A 20,183-nucleotide genomic window follows, 5' to 3' on the forward strand; every position below is an offset into this window, starting at 1 on the left:
CTTGTTTACTACAGTCTATATAAAAAGATACAAAAGGAGCCGGGCACTGGTGGCTCACCCCTGTAATCCTAGCTACTCTGGAGGCTGAGCTCTGAGGATCATGGTTCAACGCCAGCCTAGGCAGGAAGTCTGTGAGCCTCTTATCTCCTATTAACCACCAGAAAACTGGAAGTGGCGCTGTGGCTTAAGTGGTAGAGTGCTCACCTTGAGCTGAAGAGCTCAGGGACAGCGCCCAGGTTCAGAGTTCAAGTCCTACAACCAACAACAACAACAAAAAGATACAAAGGAAAAGTAGTAACATAGGTTATCAGTGAATGTTTAAAATACTGACAATTCATGATAAATTTTTGACATTAAAGTAAATGTGTCCTGTTAAATGAGGTTGCCAGATAATCTCTAAGCAAATCAGACTTTTTGCTCTACTGCTGAGTGATATTCTGGCATCATCTATTTTAGAACAGTTGCTTTAAAATCGGCACTATTTACCAACTATCCATCCCATTGGGAATCTGAACATTTGTCCTTTCTCCTTACCAGGGCTGAGGGAGGCAGACGGCACGGGTACATGGGTCATCTCACTAGGATAGCCAACTGTATCGTGCACAGCACTGACAAGGGCCCCAACAGCGCATTGGTACAGCAGCTTATCAAAGGTGAGTTGTTCAAACAATGTTAATAACTTGGGTGTTTTGATGAGGGGATGGATGTGTTTAAGACTTCTGTACAGGTACTGGCATTATGCTCAGTCACTGTTGGTAGAAGTTCTTTATATTTTTCCTAGGGTCTAGAGGTCTCAATGCTGGTTTTGAGAATGTTTGAACAGTCTTAGCCATATCTCTTCAGATTTCTGTATCCTTTTAGTAAACACTGGCCAGCTTCAGCATACTAGAGTTACCTGTTGTTATTGTTAAAGAACATTGCTTGCCAGGTACCAGTGGCTCATGCCTGTAATCCTAGCTACTTAAGAGACTGAGATCTGAGGGTTGTGGTTTGACGCCAGCTTGCATAGGAAAGCCTGTAAGATCATTGCTTGCTACAATTATTTTGATCTTGCACTATTTGCATGCTGGCAGTAGAAGAGCCACTATAGAACCAAGTAAAATTGTTTCTGCTTGCTTGCTTGCTTTCTTGCTTGTTTTCTCTTTCTCTTTCTTTCTTTCTCTTTCTCTTTCTCTCTTTCTCTTCTCTTCCTCTTCCTTCTCCTTCCCTCCTTCCTTCCTTCTTCCCTTCCCTTCCTCCCTTCCCTCTCTCCCTCTCCCTCTCCCTCTCCCCCTCCCCCACCTTCTCACTTTTTCTTTTTTTTTTTTTTGTCGGTTGTGGGGCTTGAACTCTGGGCCTGGGCGTTGTCCCTCAGCTCTTCAGCTCAAGGCGAGCGCTCTACCACTTGAGCTACAGCGCCACTTCTGGTTTTCTGGTGATTTATTGGAGATAGGAGTCTCACAGTCTCTCCTGCCCGGGCTGGCTTTGAACCGCGATCCTCAGATCTCAGCCTCCTGAGTAGCTAGGATTACAGGCGTGAGTCACCAGCACCCGGCCCCCTTCTCACTTTTTCTAGTGCAACTCAGGGCCAGGCATCCACTCCATTTGAGCATGCCTTTTGGTTTTAGTTACTTTTCAGGTACATCTTGGTTTTTCCCTTCCTAGTCTGGCCTCCGATCATGATTCTCCTGCCTATGCCATCTGTGTAGTTGGGACTAGCGGTGCCTACCACCATGCTCAGCTTGTTAGTTTAGATGATTGAAGGGGGAGTGGAGGGTCTTGCTAATTTTTTGCCCAGGTTACCCTGGAACCACAGTTCTTCTACTCTTAATCCTGGGTTACAGGCCTGCACAAAAATACCCAGTGATCCTCATTTTCTTATTGAGGAGAAATGGCTGTGTGATACGATTAAGATGGTCAGATCAGTCTTTGCTTCATGGTAGTTACTTGTAAGTGAGTGGGATCAGTCTGGTTGCGTGAACATTTCCACGTGTAGGTATTTAAGCTCAAATGTCAGATAAAAATCTTACAGTAGTTAACTCTCCAAAATTACAGCCATAGTTTTATCTCAGGAAACTAGTTTTCTCTAGCAGGTACTATTTTACTATTTCATGTGTATCTTCAGGGCTCAGGAGCCCTGCAGTTTGGAGTCTTAGAGCAGTTTGGGAAACCAGAGTTTCATGGGACACTGACTGGCCAGGTGCCCATAGGAGTATCTTCCAAAACCTCAGGAGCTGAATTCACAGTATTTCCTAAATTTGACCTTGGTGCCAAGACATTCCCACGTTTATTTTCTAATGATACATTGTTAGAGGCTTGGTAAATTATGGCTTCTGGCCCAGTCAGGCAGGGCGTGGCTGGCCCTGGTCTGGGCCTGTCCAAGGTTTTCTGACACCCTCCTCTGGCAGCACTGGGCTGGTCATTGCCAGCTTCTTGGTTAATGGGGCTCCTTTGCCTACCATGGATGGATGAGGTAGGACACTCGGCATCTGTCCTCATGGGCCACTGTGGTGATAATGCTTTTCTCCTCTTCTCACTCTAAAGATCTTCCCGATGAAGTCAGGGAGCGATGGGAGACATTCTGCACGAGCTCCTTAGGAGAGACGAACAAGAGGAACACGGTAGATCTAGTAGGTTTTACAGGTTACATTTTATTTCTTCTTTCAAACTTCTTAGCCTTTGCCCATGTATTCAGAAACACGTGAAGGATTTTCCACTTGGCCAGTGGGTATAGGCCAAGGATACGCTAGCATCACTGCCTCGGAAGCGGTCACTGTTCATCCTGTGCTTACTGGTTTATCCAGTCAGCTCCTGGTCACCTGCCTGGGAGTGGTACGAAAAGGCCACTAGTTTCCACTGTGCCTGTCCCACATCCATTTGCATTCCTGTCTGCTGCTTCCTCAGTACCTCAGCAGCCTCGGCCTCCTTCTGCAGTGTTTAGCACCAGCTTAGACCTCGGACAACCCCAGGACTTATTAGTTCTAGATATCCCTCTGGAGAATTTCTAATATCACTGAGTTGAGTTTACTCTCCTTTTATAATTCCCAGCATGAAAGGGGTTGTAGATGACTTTGAAATTTCAGCTATTAAATCCTAAAGAGCCAGGGAATAATGGCATTGATAATTTTTGAAGAATTATATTAGACTTTGGAATGTATTTTTTTTAATGCATTAAGTTTTAAGGTAAGTATTGGTTTGTTTTTACTTTTTTAAATGAGAAAAGCATTTTATCTTAATAAGCATATAGCAATTACAGTCATGGTGGTGGCTATAATTTAGTAGGGTTGTCTGGTGTTTAATTATTAGACATTCACTAGTTCTGGTATTGGACTTCTCATATATATTAATACCTTAGTTGTTAACATCAGTTATCTTATGGCCATCTCTGCTCAGAGCACCAGATGAAATGAACGAGAGAAGCAGGCTGCAAATTACACATCAGTCAGTAGACCATTTGGTGTCACCCTTAATAGCCTTCCTAGACCCCTGGGAGTTTGCTTTTCCCAAAGGCAGTGGTGTGAGGGGTCAGAATTTGGACATAGACAAGACTATAAAAGGGGCTTTTTTGTTGCTGTTAAAATAGAGCCCTGTAGTTAAAATAAGTATAAAGATCCCACTGTTCACACAGGCCAACAAAGAAGCTGACATTTGTGTCAACAGTGCCAGGTCATCAAGAAAGGCTGAGTTGTTGGGATGAGTAATTAGATATTATATACGGTTCTTTTCAACTTGGTTAAAATAATTTAAGCTAGATTACTTAGCCAGAATATCATCTAATCTGAGTTTTGTAGCTTGAAACTGTCCTCTTCCCTCTCTTGAGATATATCCATTAATCTTGGAGGCTCCTATATTAATTGCATGTTTAAAATGCTGGCAACTTGGTCTCCTTTACGATTTTTTTTTTCTTTTCATGTATAAATGAATACTTACTTGGCAATATTCTGATTTTGTTTGGGAAATTAATAAATAACCTGTGATTGACTTTTAAAATTAAAAGGCAAAAATGTCCAATTATACTTTTAATAACTTTTACTCAGTTGGCTTAGCAGGTTTAGCATGGCTCATTTCAGGTATATTCATAGCTTAAGTTCATATGTTGGTATGTTGGCATGGCTTTTTTTTCCTGTCAGAGCAAGAGTACATTGACTCATACACAGAATGCTTACTTGTCCTGGCTACTAGCTCAAGGACTGCCCACCTGAAGAGGCCAAGCTGTACCAGCTCTGTACTCACTTCTGCTGCAACATTTCAGTTATACTCAGATCTATGAAGCATTTTGACCCCATAATGCCAAAATATGTACATGGTAGATTCACACACAACTGTTTCTATATAGAATAAACTTGGTGCTTTAACAACATACAAAACTTGTATGTTTTGACTAATCCTCCAAACCTGGGTAAGTTAGATCATGGGAGCTATTTTGCAATAACTGGAAACCTGAGTGTGTTTCGTTCTCTGCTTTTTTCTCCACTGGAAAAAGTGCATGTTAAAAATCAATGTGAAATTATGTAATTACTTAATCACAATAAAAAATTTTTCAAAAAATAAAAATCAATGGCCCATGGTTGGGAATTTGGCTTAGTGGTAGAGTGCTTGCCTATCATGCATGAAGCCCTGGGTACCTCAGTACCACATACATAGAAAAGGCCAGAAGTGGCTCTGTGGCTCAGGTGGTAGAGTGCTAGCCTTGAGTAAAAGCAGCTCAGGACAATGCCAGGGCCCTGAGTTCAAACCCCAGGACTGGCCAAAAACAAAAAACAGTGGTCCTTCTTCCCCATCACTGACAGTGCTGGAAGTGGTGTGGAGTAGCAGAGAAGTACTGGGGTAGTAAATCACGGGCTGCATCAATAGCCCTAGATTGTACACAGCTGTGAGCACAGTGGTAACTGGAGCTGGCTCCTGCTTCTAGCTAGTGGGCCCAGAATTTAGTTACAATGCACCTTGGTCTCCCAAGGTAGTGCAGTCACCCGTTTCTGTTCTTTCTACCAACAGTTTGTAAAGCTGAAGTTTTATTATAGAAGAAGGTAATTCCTCAGAAGCTTCTTTTTCACGGTAACATCAACAGTGTACTTTGCTTAAAGCCAGACATGGCAGTACATACCTGTAATTCTAGTGCTTGAGAGGCTGAGGCAGAAAAAATCACATGTTTGAGGCGACTATAGATTACATAGAGACAAAAGAACGTCTCAAAAAAAAATTCTTTTTTTTTTTTTGATGGGCTCCAGGGAGGGGGTGATTCAGTTGTGGGCATTGAACTCAGGTTCTGTTCTTGAGCTTTTTTGCTCAAGGCAAGCACATAGCTCTACTTGTGGTTTTCTGATGGTTTAATTGTAGATAACAGTCGCTGGGATTTTCTTGCCCAAGTTGGCTTTGAACTACAGTCCTCAGATCTTAGCCTCCTGAGTAGCTAGAATTAAGGTGTTACCTATTGGTACTCGGTGAAAAAGACTTTTTTTTTTTTAAAGTATGTTCTTAAAATATATCCATCCTGGCAAGAGCAGTTTACACTTATCAATTCTGAAGACATTAATTGTCTATGTGCCAGACACAAGGATAGTGGTACCAATGAGGATTGGCAAAAACCCTGGCTTGGTGAAGGTGGAGAGACAAATGAGTGGCACACTGCACAAGTGCATGTTTCAGGTGACAAGGGCAGAGGAGGGAGACAGGGAGCATTTTGGGTAGATAGCCCTTGGTGGTTCAATGAGGCAGTAGTGTAGACACATGGAGTATATACCACTGTACCAAGCCGGGTCTAATATGGCTATGTCAGCTAGCCAGGAGAAAGGGAGGAAGATGTGAGCCCATGGCGGCACCGACAGCCTTGCAGTCAACAGTGAGGACACTGGTTCTTCATCTTAGTGAAATAAGAAAGCTCTGGAAAAAGTGACATAGTTTGATGTAGGTCTTGGAAGTACACTATATCTACTCACTTGGGAGCAGCTTAGAGGTGAATGGGAGTGAAGAGCAGCAGGAGCCTTCCCAAGCAGCCCTGCTGGCACTAACACAGCAGAGAGCAGGGGCAGCCTGCAACAGCTGGCTGCTCATAGACATGGTGCCAAGTGGTAGAGGAAAGGAAGGCTGGGAAGGTGCGGATGGGCAGAGAAACAGGATGACAGAGGTTTTACTAAAGAGTAAAGATAGCACTTCCTCGTAGAGCTGCCTCAGCATAGATCTGGAATTTGTTTTGTACATCTGAATGACAGTGAATTTAGGATTCTGATGAGCATGTCCACCATGGCTTAAGTAATGTTTTTAGCTCATTTTATTAAGCTTTCAGATAGAAATGGAATAGAATCAGAATCACACCCATGGACACAACTGAGAAGATGTATTATTGTGTTGTTGTATTATTAATAGTAACTAGTGCCAGGTACTGGTGGCTCATGCCTGTAATCCTAACTACTCAGGAGGCTAATATCTGAGGATTGTGGTTCAAAGCCAGCCAGGGCAGGAAGATCCATAAGACCCTAATCTTCAGTTAACTACTGAACAGCCAGAAGTGACACTGTAGCTCAAAGTGGTAGAACACTAGCTTTGAGCATAAATGCTTGGGGACAGTGTGCAGGACAGGCTGTCTACACATACACACAAATATATACCTACACACACAACATAATAATAGTAAAATGAGTATAATCTTTGAGACAGCATTGCTAGTGCCTCCTGGAATTACTTTGCTTGTGAAGAAACCTCCAGAAGCCTGGCATGAAGTTGTTCAACAGTTTCCTCTCAGTCTTAATGAGTGATAACTCTTAATTCCTAGGAAAAAGTAATGTTATGAGGAACTTTTTTTGTACTCACAACACTCCTAGGAGCAGCCAAGTCTCTCTTTAGATGTCTCTCATTCAGTTCAGCTGGCTTGCTCTCTGAAGAACCCTGTTTACCTGTTCTAACAACACATGTGCTCACTTGGTGCCTTCTCCCCCACTTGCTATCCAAGCCCACTTGAATGAAGTTACCCATAAGATGCTGGTGCCACAGGCAAACAGTGTTCCCCACCACAGGCTGGGCAACATCCTGGTGCCCTATTCCATAGCTTTGATTCGAGCTGGTGCCCCTCATTGCTTACAAACTCCCAGGTTGTGATATGAGCATTGTACCTTAGGTACAATGATGATGATTGTTCCTTAGGAAGGGAAAGAGGGAAGTAGCTTGAGACATTCCATTATTAAAGTTTTAATTTCACTTGGGCCTAGTGACAGATGGTGGGGCCAAGGAAAAAGATTCTCAGGCAGTGATCTGAGACTTTGAAAAGCTGTTTCGCATACAAACATTTTTGTGTGTGTGTATGTGTATGGAGGTCCTGGGGCTTAAACTCGGGGGCCTTGGCACTGTTCCTAAGCTTTTTTTTTTTGTCGGTCGTGGGGCTTGAACTCTGGCCTGAATGCTGTCCCTCAGCTCTTCAGCTCAAGGAGAGTGCTCTACCACTTGAGCTACAGCACCAGTTCCGGTTTTCTGGTGGTATATTGGAGATAGAGTCTCACGTTCCTGCCTGGGCTAGCTTTGAACCTCGATCCTCAGATCTCAGTCTCCTGAGTAGCTAGGATGACAGGCGTGAGCCACCAGTGCCGGCTTCCTAAGCTTTTATACTGCTTACTACTTGAGCCACATCTCCACTTCCAGCTTTTTGGTGGTGTGATCAGATATGAGAGTCATAGGGACTTTCTTCTCAGCTAGCTTTGAACTGTGGTCCTTAGATGTCAGCTTCCTGAGTAGCTAGGATTATAGGCACAAGCCACCAGCACATATAAACCTATTTTAATTGTACTCTGAACTTCTCAAAGCAGTATTGGGACAACTTCCAAATCAGAGCAGGCTAGCATTGGGCACAGCCTCAAGTTGGCAGGTGGCACCTACTTATGACTTACTCCAAAGATAGTGTCCTCGGCCCAAAACACTTGGATGAGAAGCACAGAATAAACAAATCAGAGAGCGTAGAGTAAGTAACTCTCAGAAGTATGGTTATTGAGTTTTACAAGTGAGGCATATTACAAACTCTGTAAAGTAGCCACTAGAGCTATATTTAATAATCAGTTGTACATCTTGATTTCTCATTAACACATTTTCCTCTAATATTGCATGACATTTATGAATTAATAAAGTTAAACCATGAATTGGTGAGCAGTTCATATTTGTGTTTTTCTTAATTATGGAGAATTGATTGTCAGTTCTGAGGAAGTAGGCCCTTTTCACAAGCAGAGGACTCTGAGCTCAAATCTTATTGAGTGCTGTTGGCAAGTGTTTTTAGTTGTTTTGATTTTTTTTTTTTTTTTAGTGTGGAAAAGAAAGGCAAAAAATGGCATGAAATAGTTCTGTTTAAACCTGACCACTACTGGCACAATAGTAGCTGGGATTGTGTTTCTCCCTAGAGGCCTGGCACATGGCCATTTTTTTTTTCATCTAAGCAGTTTCTTTTGCGCCCCCCTCCCTCCTTGTCAGCATTTAATTGGTGATCATTGACAAAAATATTAACCTGATGACTTCCATGGAGGAATTCCTTTATGATTTCTGAAGTTGCTAGGGCAGGGCAGGCAGCAGATGTGGTCAGGTGTGTGCTCAGTGACTAACAGTGGCTTCTGGGTTTTCTGTTACACGTTGACAAAAAAGTTGAATGTGATTTTTTTTTTCCAGAAAATGCTGATATAAATGTCCACAACTTTACTATGTTAAATAGTTTTTTACATTTTTATGCATATAGGTTACAACCTGCCATATTCATTCATCCAGTGATGATGAAATTGACTTTAAAGAAACGGGTTTCTCGCAGGACTCCTCTTTGCAGCAAGTGAGTCATGCCTAAGCTTTGCTTTCTTTCTATTGTCAATGCGTAGTTCAGTTATCACTTGTGAATCCACCTTGCAGTCAGATGTTGTGTTAAGACAATTTGCAGTTATGTACTAGTTTAGTACACTGGGGGGATTGGGCCCCTGGGAGCTAGGTTTACACTGCTTTCCCCCTAAGGAGTGTTTACATGGGTTAACAGCGATAACTCAGGTATATCTAGAAGCTAGGTAAGCTGCGTGGGTTTGTGAAATAGAGGCCTGATAGAAATAGAGAAATAAGACTTCAAAAAAAAAATATTTTGGGCTAAGAATATGGCTTAGTAGTAGAGTGCTTGCCTAGCGTGCATGAAGCCCTGGGTTCAATTCCTTCGTACCACATAAACAAAAAAGGCCCGAAGTGGCTCTGTGGCCCAAGTGGTAGAGTACTAGCTTGAGCACAGAGAGGCTCAGGGACAGCGCCCAGGCCCTGAGTTCAAGCCCCGGGACTGGCAGAAAAGAAAAAAAAAATTATATCTTAACCAAGAGGCTTATTAAAATAATCCTTCTATTAATGCTGTGTTTCTAATAACTTTTAGTTCTGTTATGGAGATGTCTAAATTAAGTTGTAATTGGACTCCAGCCCTCTTGCCCCCAACTCACTTTGTAGCAGCTTTTAATCTTTGAGGCAAAAACAAACAAGTGAGATCTAAATAATAAGTGTGTATGCCACCACTGGTAGTTCTAGGAAAAGTAACAAATAAAATACATGTCTACTGAGTAGCAAGTTTGGGAGTTAAGAGCAGGCACTGTTTTAGCAGGCCATCCACCATTAGCCATTCTGGTCGTGCCATGGCAACTTGGGTGTGACACAGGAACGGGTGAGATGCCTTCTCTGCCACCCTGGGTGCTGTTGGCTTTTCTCTCCAACTTCAAGCCTCATCCTCCACTGAGGACCCGGTGCTCATATTGGCCCTATCTTCTGTCTTCCAGATTGCGTGGCTGTTAGATTCCAGACATGGGGAATATAGAAGCTAGACAGTTTAATAAGTTTAGTATCCACCTTTCCCAGAGAAGTCTAAAGAGTTAAATTGCATCTGACTGGCCTCCTGGGATTGGAGACCGTGCCCTTTGGCAACAGTCTCCTAAGGTTAGAGTTAGTAGCTGCCCCTCAAGGGGTGCTTCTGAGGAACAGTGCCTTCTTGGAGAGTAGACCTTTTTCTCTTCGGGCAGCACTGACGACCCACGTGACCCAACATGGCTAATTGTGAACACTCACGCTGCAAACCCTTTCCCAGAAACCTTGCTATCCTTGCCCTAAGAAGCACTTAAGCAAACCTCCCCACTGAAGGCCAGCAGTGTTGAAATAAATAGTACAGCAGGCCTGAACCTGCCTAGTATGAAACTTGATAATATCAAATGCAGGAAGTGGTACTGTGGCTCAAGTGTTAGAGTGTTCGCCTTGAGCTGAAGAGCTGAGGGACAGCACCCAGACCCAGAGTTCAAGACCCATGACCGACAAAAAAAAAAGTTACAAATGCAAATTATCACTGTGATTTTTGTGCCCACTGAAGTCTAATAAAGGAATAAAAGTCCTGAACAGTTGTTTGAAATATGCAAGTAAACTCAGAAAGTCTAGCCCTTTTATTTCCAGTTAAGTAGATTGCAGCAGGGACTTTGCCCGTATTAGGCAAATGCTATGCCACTGGGCTACATCTCCAGCCCCAAACTCCATCTACTGATTTCATGTAAAATTGTTTAATTTTAGACATTTAGAAGGTAGAGTCCCTTATTTCCCACAGTACCTGAGATAGATAGATAGATAGAGAGAGAGAGAGAGAGAGAGAGAGAGAGAGAAAGATAGAAAGAAAGAAAGAAAGAAAGAAAGAAAGAAAGAAAGAAAGAAAGAAAGAAAGAAAGAAAATAATCCCAGTCACAAAATTGATTTACTAACAACCTTCTAATTCCTGGATACAGGAAGAATCATGATCATACTGCCAGTAAGCTTTCCTTTGTATATTTAAACCATAAATCAAATAATTTAGGAGGAAGAAAACAAGATCCTAAGCATTTTTTTGAGGATACAAATCTAGTGAAAGAGTTTCACTATAGGTTCCATTGTAATCAGAATATTCACCTACAGATGTTTGAAGCTGGGCCTCACTCAGGCCCTGCTTATTTTGACAAAGCCTCTGAGTGTGGAGAGCTCAGGGCAGGTCAAATAACAAGCTAACCATGTCACAGATGAAGCCAGACTCAGTGGTGCCCATTTCTCCAGATGTATAGAGGAGATGAGTCAGGACAGTTCAAGTACAGACCACCAGCCCACCCATCTGCACAGATGCCTACACTAACTCAAGCTGACAGGCAGTCTGATCAGGTTGAGCTCACAGCTGACCCTGTGCCAGGGTAGTGATACTGCTAGTGATTTGCTCAGTAAAGACATTGTCCCATTTCTCTGTGCCTTGAACTCTTCCTGATGTTGGTTGAAGTGACAGGACTGGAAAGTGTGCTTTCTTAATAATTACCACCATCATGTACTGCTTTCCAGATTTGGATTTTCCAAGTTCAAAGCACTTTCAATAAACTTAAGTGCTGAGCACAGGAATAGTCTTCACTTGTGCTTGTTAGTAAATCAGTTTTACTGACAGAACAAAAGGTGCTTTGCTAATACGTATCTTTCCTAGAAGCTATAATAGACCTAGGACTATAGTTGAATCATTTTTCTTTGCATTATTGCATGAAGTTAATATTGTCTGTCAGTTATATATTTTTGTGTAGATCACTATTAAGGTGCATGCCAACTTGTACACATGTGGGTGTAGGTATGTATATATGTACATGGATGGATGTGGTATATTTAGTTTGCATTACTTAAAGCCTTAAACATTTTGGGGAACATTCCTTCCACTAACAGTAGAAAAAAAAATTAAAAGAATCAAACTAAAGTGTCAAGGACCCTCCCCCTATCCCAAGTGGTCACCTTTCTAATTCAGAGCCACCTGTGCTTACCTGCTCAGCAGGACTACAGGGCTGTTTCTTGCACATACAGACTTGCTTGTTTTAACCGTCCCTTTTACTTCCTGAGAGATAAAGCTGCAATCCAGAAGAATTGTTTTTCCCCCCCTTTTTTGGCTTAAAGAATGGTAAAAGGCTGCTTTTGTGTATTCCAGACCCAGCATTCTTCCCTACCCAAATTCCCACCACTTCACCTTGGTTATACTCTAGGCCTCACACAGTGTGGTCCCTTCTGCCAGTATATTGTGGATGGCAGACTCAGAAGGTGGCAGCGAGCAGAGGGTGGCAGGTGTGCCATTGTCTGTTTAAGAGGAAAGTGAGGTTCAGGTTCTCTGCATCAAGCCATACTAGATGAAGCTTTTTTTCAGACCTAAGCAATAGATACCTTCCAAAGCCAAATATAAGGTTTTATTTTTTAAATTACCTACAGTTTGGATTATCCATGCCATATTCCCTTCCATCAGAATGGGTTGTCAGGACTAAGTTATAGAGGTATCTTTGCAGCCAGTATCTACAGGGTGGGGTCTGTGGGCTCAAGACTCAGAACTGTCTTCCCAGCAAGTAAGGCAGGCTGCTGCTGCCCTTATGGGGGGGTCATCTGTAGAAAACAGTAGCTCTGTCTATGGGGAGTGCTCACAAGGTCATGTGGTCCCATGTAATTTGCCAGGTGAAAAAAAGTAGAGGTGACACTCGTCTTCTTTGCTCTTTCGGATCAGTATGCCAGCTGCATACTCACCAGTTTACTGCTGGTTTAAAATTACACTGTCAGCATTTTTGTAGCGCACACTATACATTTCTTTTTCCTCTAAGACGACCTGCCCGAGCCTGGTGCTCACAAGAGTAATAGAAGGGAGCAGAATGGCTCCTCTGTGGGCCTCCTAGTGTTCTAGGCTTGTTCTATCCTCTCCTTCAGGTAGGTAGAACTGGAAGCGTTCCTTGTGTCAAACACTTCCAGCCTCAAAGACTTAAGTTTTTTATCTGTAGGATCAGGATTGTGGTTCTAGTCATTCTCTGGAGCTGTCCTGCTGATAGATGCATTGGGGGTGGGGGGTGACACAGGAGGGAGTGGAGTGGTGGGTGGTCTGGGCTTGTTGGCTGTGTCTCAAGGTAACTGATATACCTAATAATTTCAGACTGTTGCATGTTTGTTTTTTATCACTTCTTAAATTAGGCTTAACCCAAACATCTCTCTAAAGATGACTTAAATAGTAGAAGACAGTGTGGTCACTTACCGTTTCTTTAACATGTGCGTTAGAAAAATTTGTGGGCCAAATTTCAAGTATTTCCTCTTTCTTTGACAAAAATGTGTCTGAAATTATTTGATTTTTAAAAGAGAAAAGAAAAACACAGCAACTTTCAAGCTGGATGCTATGTGAATTAAGATGATTTCTGAGGCACAAATGGGCAAATGGTATGTAGAATGTCATTAGAATCATGATATCACTGTCACTGGTCCTGGGGTTGCCAGGCCTTTTCTGATTATCAGATGCAACAAATGACGTCCAATTTTATTGACCAGTTTGGCTTCAACGATGAGAAGTTTGCAGATCAAGATGACATTGGAAAGTAAGTATGTTTTCAACAATGGTTGAAATGTTTATCTGCAATGTCTCCTGTACTCCCACTCTTTGTGATTCTACTAGTCTTGGAGCTCTTTACTGTTCCTGAGTTAGGAGGAACCTACTCTGCCAGTACTTAAAGCATCACATCCAGGAAAGAAGCACTATAGGCCTGACATTTTGCTTTCCAGTTTTGTTCTTGTTTGTTTCTCTGCTGGGGATTGAACTCAGAGACTTCCGCTCTTCCCCCTTGGCTTTTTCTGTTCTAGGTTGGCCCTTTACCTCTGGAGCCACACCTACAGTTTCAGCTTTTTGCTGGTAACTGGAGATTCGAATCTTTGACTTAACTGCCCTATTGGGCTCTGAATGGTGGTTTTCAGAGTGTACCTTCCTGAGTAGGAGTACAGTAGAGTGAGTGAGCCACCAGTGCCCGGCTTGCAGTGACTGCTAATGAAGTAGGGACTCACTTTGTGCCTGGGACATCCTGGACTACTTGTCTTGCCAGGCATGCACCACACCATTGTGCTTCCCCATAGGCAGGTGTGTGCCACCATGCCCGTTCATCATAGGAGGCCCAGGCTGGCCTCAAACCATAATCCTTCATCATTAACTCCCCTGTAGGTAGGATTATAGGATTGAGCCACTGCACCTGGCTTAGTTTTTTTTAACCTATACTATTCCTTCTTTCTTCTTCCCTCCTTCCCCTATTGCTTCCCAGGTCTTAATGGTGTCAAACTTAGTTCAAGTAATCTTCTCAGAACAACTGAAACTATATAGACATGTGCCGCCATACCTGACATAGATTATTCTTTCCTGAGTAGTGTTAAGTAGCATTACTCAAATAAATCTCTATGTTGTGGGCTGCCTGGGCTGAAAGCATGGTAGTCTCAGGAATGCACGATGATACTGCATTTCATCAGATGACCAAGTTGGTAGAACATCTCTGCCTGCGTGTATTCTTAGTTCTAAAGAACTCATAGTGGGGGAGACATGGGTTTTGTCAAGAGCCAAACAGTTGAGTGAATGTGGAATTATGGGTTCTGTACAGAGTTAGTGAATAGAACAGGTATAGGTGCTTTGCAGAAATGGAAACCAGTAGTCTAGCATTAGCCCTAGAGGAAATTGGAGCAGTTAGAGTTCCCCCCATGCTGAGAACACACGGCGTGCTGTGCAGCCTTAGCAGCAGCAGTTTCTAGTAACGCCTTGAACTACAGCGAGTGCAGGCTGCTGTTTTTAACTAATTTCAGTTTACCTGTATGAGAAGCTAAAATAGGTTTATGGCACACCCTGCCATAAACTGACACAGTGAGCAGCAGTACTGTCAACTTCCTTAAGAATTAGCTCTTCTTAGTCCATAAAGAACAATACTCCATGGGGCTGGGAAGGTGGCTCAGTGGTAGAGCGCTTGCCTTGCATGCCTGAGGCCCTGGGTTCGATTCCTCAGCACCACATAAGCAAAAAGAAAAAAGTCAGAAGTGGTGCTGTGGCTCAAGTGGTAGAGCGCTAGCCTTGAGCTGAAGAGCTGAGGGACAGCGCCCAGGCCCAGAGTTCAGGCCCCACGACCAGACCAAAAAAAAAAAAAAAAAAAAAAGAACAATACTCCTATGACATTCAAGTATCCAGGATTGGATTTCCCACCTCATGCCAACCCCTGCAGGGTCCACACTTGACACATCTCTGTGTCCTCCTGTCTGGATTCTTGTAAGTGTTACAAGCTAAGAATCTAGTCCCTTTAAAACAAGGTGCTAGCTGGGCACTGGTAGCACATGCCTGTAATCCCAGCTGCCCAGGAGACTGAGATCCAAAGATCATGGTTCAAAATCATGTTGTTAGGTAAGCCAAGCTCAGAGAGGCAAACAGTGTATGTTTTCTCTCATATGCAAAAGCTAGATCTAAAATACATTAGGACATGGTAAATTATATAGGACTTTAGGCCTTCACACACAGTGAGACCAAAGAAGGATATTGGATATTATTAGGAGAGGAATACAGAGCTGCGATGCCTATCTGCATCTAATGATATAAGATAATAGTTATTGAAATGAATTCCAGGAAATAAACAAGAAGTTATTGTTCTTTGTTGCTCTTTTTGTTTTCTTTCTGTCTTGTTTGTTCATTTACCTATCTGTGGGAAGGCAAAGGTAGAGGTCACAGAAATGGAGAGACAAAAGGTGAACAAATGCAACAGTGGTACTCACTAGACATTATGTTGAAAAAGATTGTGGTTCAAAGCCAGTCCAGTAAGGAAAGTCTGTGAGACTCTTAATGTCTAGGTATAACCATCAGAGAGCTGGAAGCAGAGCAGTAGCTCAAGTGGTAGAAAAGTATCCTTGAGTGAAAAAAATCTAAGGGACAGTGCCTGAGTTCAAGCCCCAGACCCATCACAGAGAGAGGGGTAGGAGGAAGAAGAGGGAGAGAGAAAAAACTAGGTGCTTTGAATGATGGTCAACAGATCTTTTAAGAATTGTAATGTCTTAAGCAAAAGAACTGAGGGATAGTGCCTAGGCCATGAGTTCAAGCCCCACAAGCAACCAAAAACCAAAAAGAATTGTAACATAACCCCACCTACTCCAAGTTAGGTTTCATGGAGTATGCAAGTTAGAGCATAGTTTTAGGGATGCAGGTAAACTTTTTTCTGTTTTATCAGTACAGTCTGTGGAACCATAGTTGTTAACCCAAATGTTGTAAATCCTCCATAGAAAGGCTTTCAGGTGTGTGTATGTGTGTGTGTCTTTTGTACCAGTAGTGGAGAGTGTGTGTGTGTGTGTGTTTTGTACCAGTAGTGGATGGTATGTGTGTGTAAAATACACACTACTGGTACACCAGTAGTGGAGGGGTGTGTGTGTGTGTGTGTGTGTATTTTGTGCCAGGAGAGAGAGAGAGAGAGAGAGAGAGAGAGAGAGAGAGAGAGAGAGAGAGAGAGAGAGAGAGAGAGAGAGAGAGAGAGTGTGTGTGTGTGTGTGTGTGTGTGTGTGTGTGTGTGTGTGTGTGTGTGTGTGTGTGTGTGTGTGTGTGTGTGTGTGTGTGTGTGTGTGTGTGTGTGTGTGTGTGTGTGTGTGTGTGTGTTTTGTACCAGTCCTAGGGCTTGAATTTAGAGTTGTGGGGAGGCCTGGGCACTGTTCCTGACCCTTTTTGCTCTAGGCTAGTGTTCTACCACTTGAGCCACAGAGCCACTTCTGGCTCTTTGGTGGTTAATTGGAGATTAAGAGTCTCACAGACTTACCTGCCTGGCCTGACTTTGAACTAATTCTCAGATCTCAGTAAATTGAGTAGCTAGGACTACAGACTTGAGCCACCCACCAACAACAACTACTAATGGAGATTTTAATGAAACCATAAACATTTTAAATTTAGAATGATTCATAACTACTGTTTTCTGAGAGTCTGTGGGTTATTAACTTCTATTTTGTTTACAGTGTTTCTTTCGATCGGGTATCAGACATCAACTTTACTCTCAATACAAATGAAAGTGTAAGTATAAATGCTTCCTGTCATGACCTGTGTCGTATTAGATGGGTAGGGGGAGCTGGGATGTGCTTGGAGTTGGGATGGGGTTTCCCTATACCCAAGGACCTCTGCATTGTGGGAATGGAGTCCCATATTGATGATGTGTGGTGTCAGCCACTCAGTGCCTGACCGGGCGCATGGCATGTGTTTGCAGCATTGACTAGGCTCACAAAACCAGTGTTGTTTTTGATAGTACTCTGGATACTTGGCACAGAGGGAAATCTTCTATTCCCATGAGGGAAACTTTGGCTGGGTCATTCTCAGCCTTTGGACCTGGCTCCTCTGGCAACACTAAGACAATCGTACCTTGATTGGGCACAAACTTAATGATTTTATGCTGATAAGCATGAGAGACCACTGGTTTCTTGCTGACCTGATAAGGTAGAAAGAATTTGTCATCTGGGAAGTTTGTCCTTGCTTCGCTCAACTAGTAGAGCAGAGGCATGGGCTTCTAATTAGATCTAGACTGCTCTTCTGGGGAATAAGCTGACACCTTGATGGGCTAAAAGTGAATTCTCAAGAAGAATACAGTGCAGCCTCTTGTGTACCCATTGTAGCCTAGTTTGGGGTGGTTTGTATTTTGGGTTTGTTTTGGTCATTGGTGGGGCTTGAACTCAGGCCCTAGGCACTGTCCCTGAGCTCTTTTGCTCAAGGCTAGCATTCTGTCACTTTGAACCAGTGTCACTTCCAGTCTTTTTAGGGGACTTTGTGTTATTTACACAGAAGCTAATGTTCAGTGCTCCTTTTTTGATGTTGTTGATCTTGTTGCTGCTGCTGCCGGTATTGGGGTTTGAATTCAGGGCCTCACAATTGCTGCATTGGTCCTTACAAATTAAACTGTGCCTCCAACACTAGCCACTGTGATTCTTCAGATCTTAACCTCTCAAGTACTAGGATTGCAGACATAAATCCAGCTACATTTTATTTAGGCATGTGTCAAGCACCACTTCTTAAAGCAAATAGAAAAGGGAAATTAACTTTAACAACTAGAGAAAATAACTTGACATTAAATTTGTTCTGTTTTTCTGTAGGGAAATATTGCCCTCTTTGAAGCATGCTGTAAGGAACGAATACAGCAGTTTGATGATGGTGGCTCCGATGAGGAGGATATCTGGGAGGAAAAGCACATTGCATTTACGCCAGAATCTCAAAGAAGGTCCAGGTAAGAGAGAAATTGTTAAGATTATAAATAAATGTAAGCCTTGTTCAAGCAAGTGATGATCATGAGACATGGAGCTGTATCATCACTAACATACACCTAACCCAGAGACCATGCTTTTGTTCCATCGGAAGAAATGCCCTTAATCAATGAGAGAGTGACAGCACAGCCATCTGCATGTGTTCAGACTTGTGAAATGTGACTCAACATCTTCTCATTGGGAGATGATGCTGACAGATGAACCATACAGCACCTTAGGCTAACTTGATGATTACAGATTGTCCCGATTCTTTATTTAGTGTTTTGTTTTTCCTCCTCATATTTCTAAGAGTTAGTCTATCTTGAAAAGTATAGTCTTACCAGTTGGTATCTCTGGGTCAAACCAGTCTATTTTTTTTTCTCTTTTAATAAGTAATGCTATTATATGGCATGAAATTGAAAGGAAACGAACAACTGGTATAAAATAAAGAGTTAAGAGCTGTCTGATCACTGGACTTCCTCAGAGCTGCCTGGTTCCTGCTAGTGCCCGCGCTTACATTGTGTCTCTTAAGATCCTGTCTTACTGCGAGGTACAAAAGATTCAGTAAGAAAAGGTGCATTTCCCATCATCAAGAGCTGGTAATGCAATTTGACAAGATTATTAGACCCAGCTCCTTCCAGGCCTGCTCTGTTATCAATTACACAAGGTAGCTGTTGAAGCTCTAGGGCCAGACCACAGGAGACTGATGCCTTCATAGTGACTTTTTAAAAACATACATCTATTTGGGCTTATTGTCAACACTTCTGTGACATTTTGCTCCTCAGGCTGAGTATGTTCACTAGATGGCCAAAGCCAGCTGCTATTTTTTCTGTGAAGTCAGACCAGCCTCACACATTATACAGAATTTCATATCCTGTGAAAGCACTTTGTATAGGAAGCACAAAGATTAAGTACGGGAGAAAAAGTTGTCCTGAAGGAGATAACACTTCCAGAAGGAGTATAGGAAACACATTTTATTTACATAACCCCTCTCCTGAGATATAATTGACTTAAAAGAAACTAAATTGTAGTATGTTAAGTTTTAGTATTTGATCCATGAAAACTATCATTCCACTTTTGATCATAAACTTACCTTTTATAGTCTTCCCTTTTCCTATCCCCCTATTTGCTCTATTAGGTTAGGTTTTTTGTTTGTTTTTTTTTGTTTTTTAGCTTAGTTTTGTTGTTGTTGTTTGTTTTTTAGTTTGTTTTGTGCTGGTACTGGGACATGAACTGACTACCTAAGCTAAAGTTTTACAACATATCACATGTAGTGTCTAGCTATTTTTACTCAGTATAATTAACTGTTAGAGCCATTGTGTTCTAGTTATGTCTTTTGATGATGGATGTATTATAATTTGGATAGTCATTTCCCTGTTGATGAACTGACGGGTGATTTCTGGTTCAAGGATTGCCTTGTCCCTTGAAAAATCAACTGGGATGGAGCTAAAGATGTAGGCTAAAGATTCTAAACAGACCACTTAAGCAACAAGATCATCAAAGAACATTATCATAAAATAGGCCAAAAAGAAAATAATCATTTTTTAAAATCCGAATGAAGGGGCTGGGAAGGTGGCTCAGTGGTAGAGTGCTTGCCTTGCATGCGTGAGGCCCTGGGTTCCATTCCTCAGCTCCACATAAGCAGAAAAGGCTGGAAGTGCTGTGGCTCAAGTGGTAGAGTGCTATCCTTGAGCTGAAGAGTTGAGGGACAGCACCCAGACACAGAGTTCAACCCCCACAACTGGCAAACAAACAAACAAAAAAAAAAAATCCCAATTAAGTTAGAAAGAACAGAGAGGGGGCAGCTGGGGAAAACAAAACTTACCAGAAGTTAGAACTAAGCCTGTGCAGCTTGCTCAGTTAAAATACCATTCCAGATGCCCCCACTATAGATCAGAGGGGCTGGGATTGCACACAAAAGAGCACTTATTCAGACCTTGGGTTTAGCACCAAAAAATATTTTTTTTTGTTTGTTTTGTTTTGTTTTGTTTTTTTGTCGGTCGTGGGGCTTGAACTCTGGGCCTGGGCGCTGCCCTTCAGCTCAAGGCGAGCACTCTACCACTTCAGCTGCAGCGCCACTTCCGGTTTTCTGGTGGTTTATTGGAGATAGGAGTCTCACAGTCTCTCCTGTCCGGGCTGGCTTTGAACCGTGATCCTCAGATCTCAGCCTCCTGAGT

General features: G+C 42.6%; 1 protein-coding gene across 13 annotated transcripts in view; it reads left to right on the forward strand.

The window, feature by feature from the left end:
- The window catches only part of Ppp6r3 (protein phosphatase 6 regulatory subunit 3), a 115,433-nt gene that overhangs the window by 75,648 nt on the left and 19,602 nt on the right, over nucleotides 1-20,183 (forward strand). For 3 of the 13 annotated variants that reach the window (XM_070009454.1, XM_070009456.1, XM_070009452.1), the window contains exons 13-18: nucleotides 538-653; nucleotides 2,524-2,609; nucleotides 8,684-8,770; nucleotides 13,231-13,328; nucleotides 16,738-16,792; nucleotides 17,860-17,990. In XM_070009454.1, coding sequence (XP_069865555.1) covers nucleotides 538-653; nucleotides 2,524-2,609; nucleotides 8,684-8,770; nucleotides 13,231-13,328; nucleotides 16,738-16,792; nucleotides 17,860-17,990 — 573 coding nt within the window. The remainder of the gene's footprint in view (nucleotides 1-537; nucleotides 654-2,523; nucleotides 2,610-8,683; nucleotides 8,771-13,230; nucleotides 13,329-16,737; nucleotides 16,793-17,859; nucleotides 17,991-20,183) is intronic. The other 10 variants (XM_070009462.1, XM_070009463.1, XM_070009460.1 and 7 more) reach the window with 5 other exon arrangements.

Source organism: Dipodomys merriami, unplaced genomic scaffold, assembly GCF_024711535.1.
Source record: "Dipodomys merriami isolate MVZ:Mamm:240054 unplaced genomic scaffold, mDipMer1.0.p SCAF_78, whole genome shotgun sequence".
Taxonomy (NCBI): Eukaryota; Metazoa; Chordata; class Mammalia; order Rodentia; family Heteromyidae; genus Dipodomys; species Dipodomys merriami.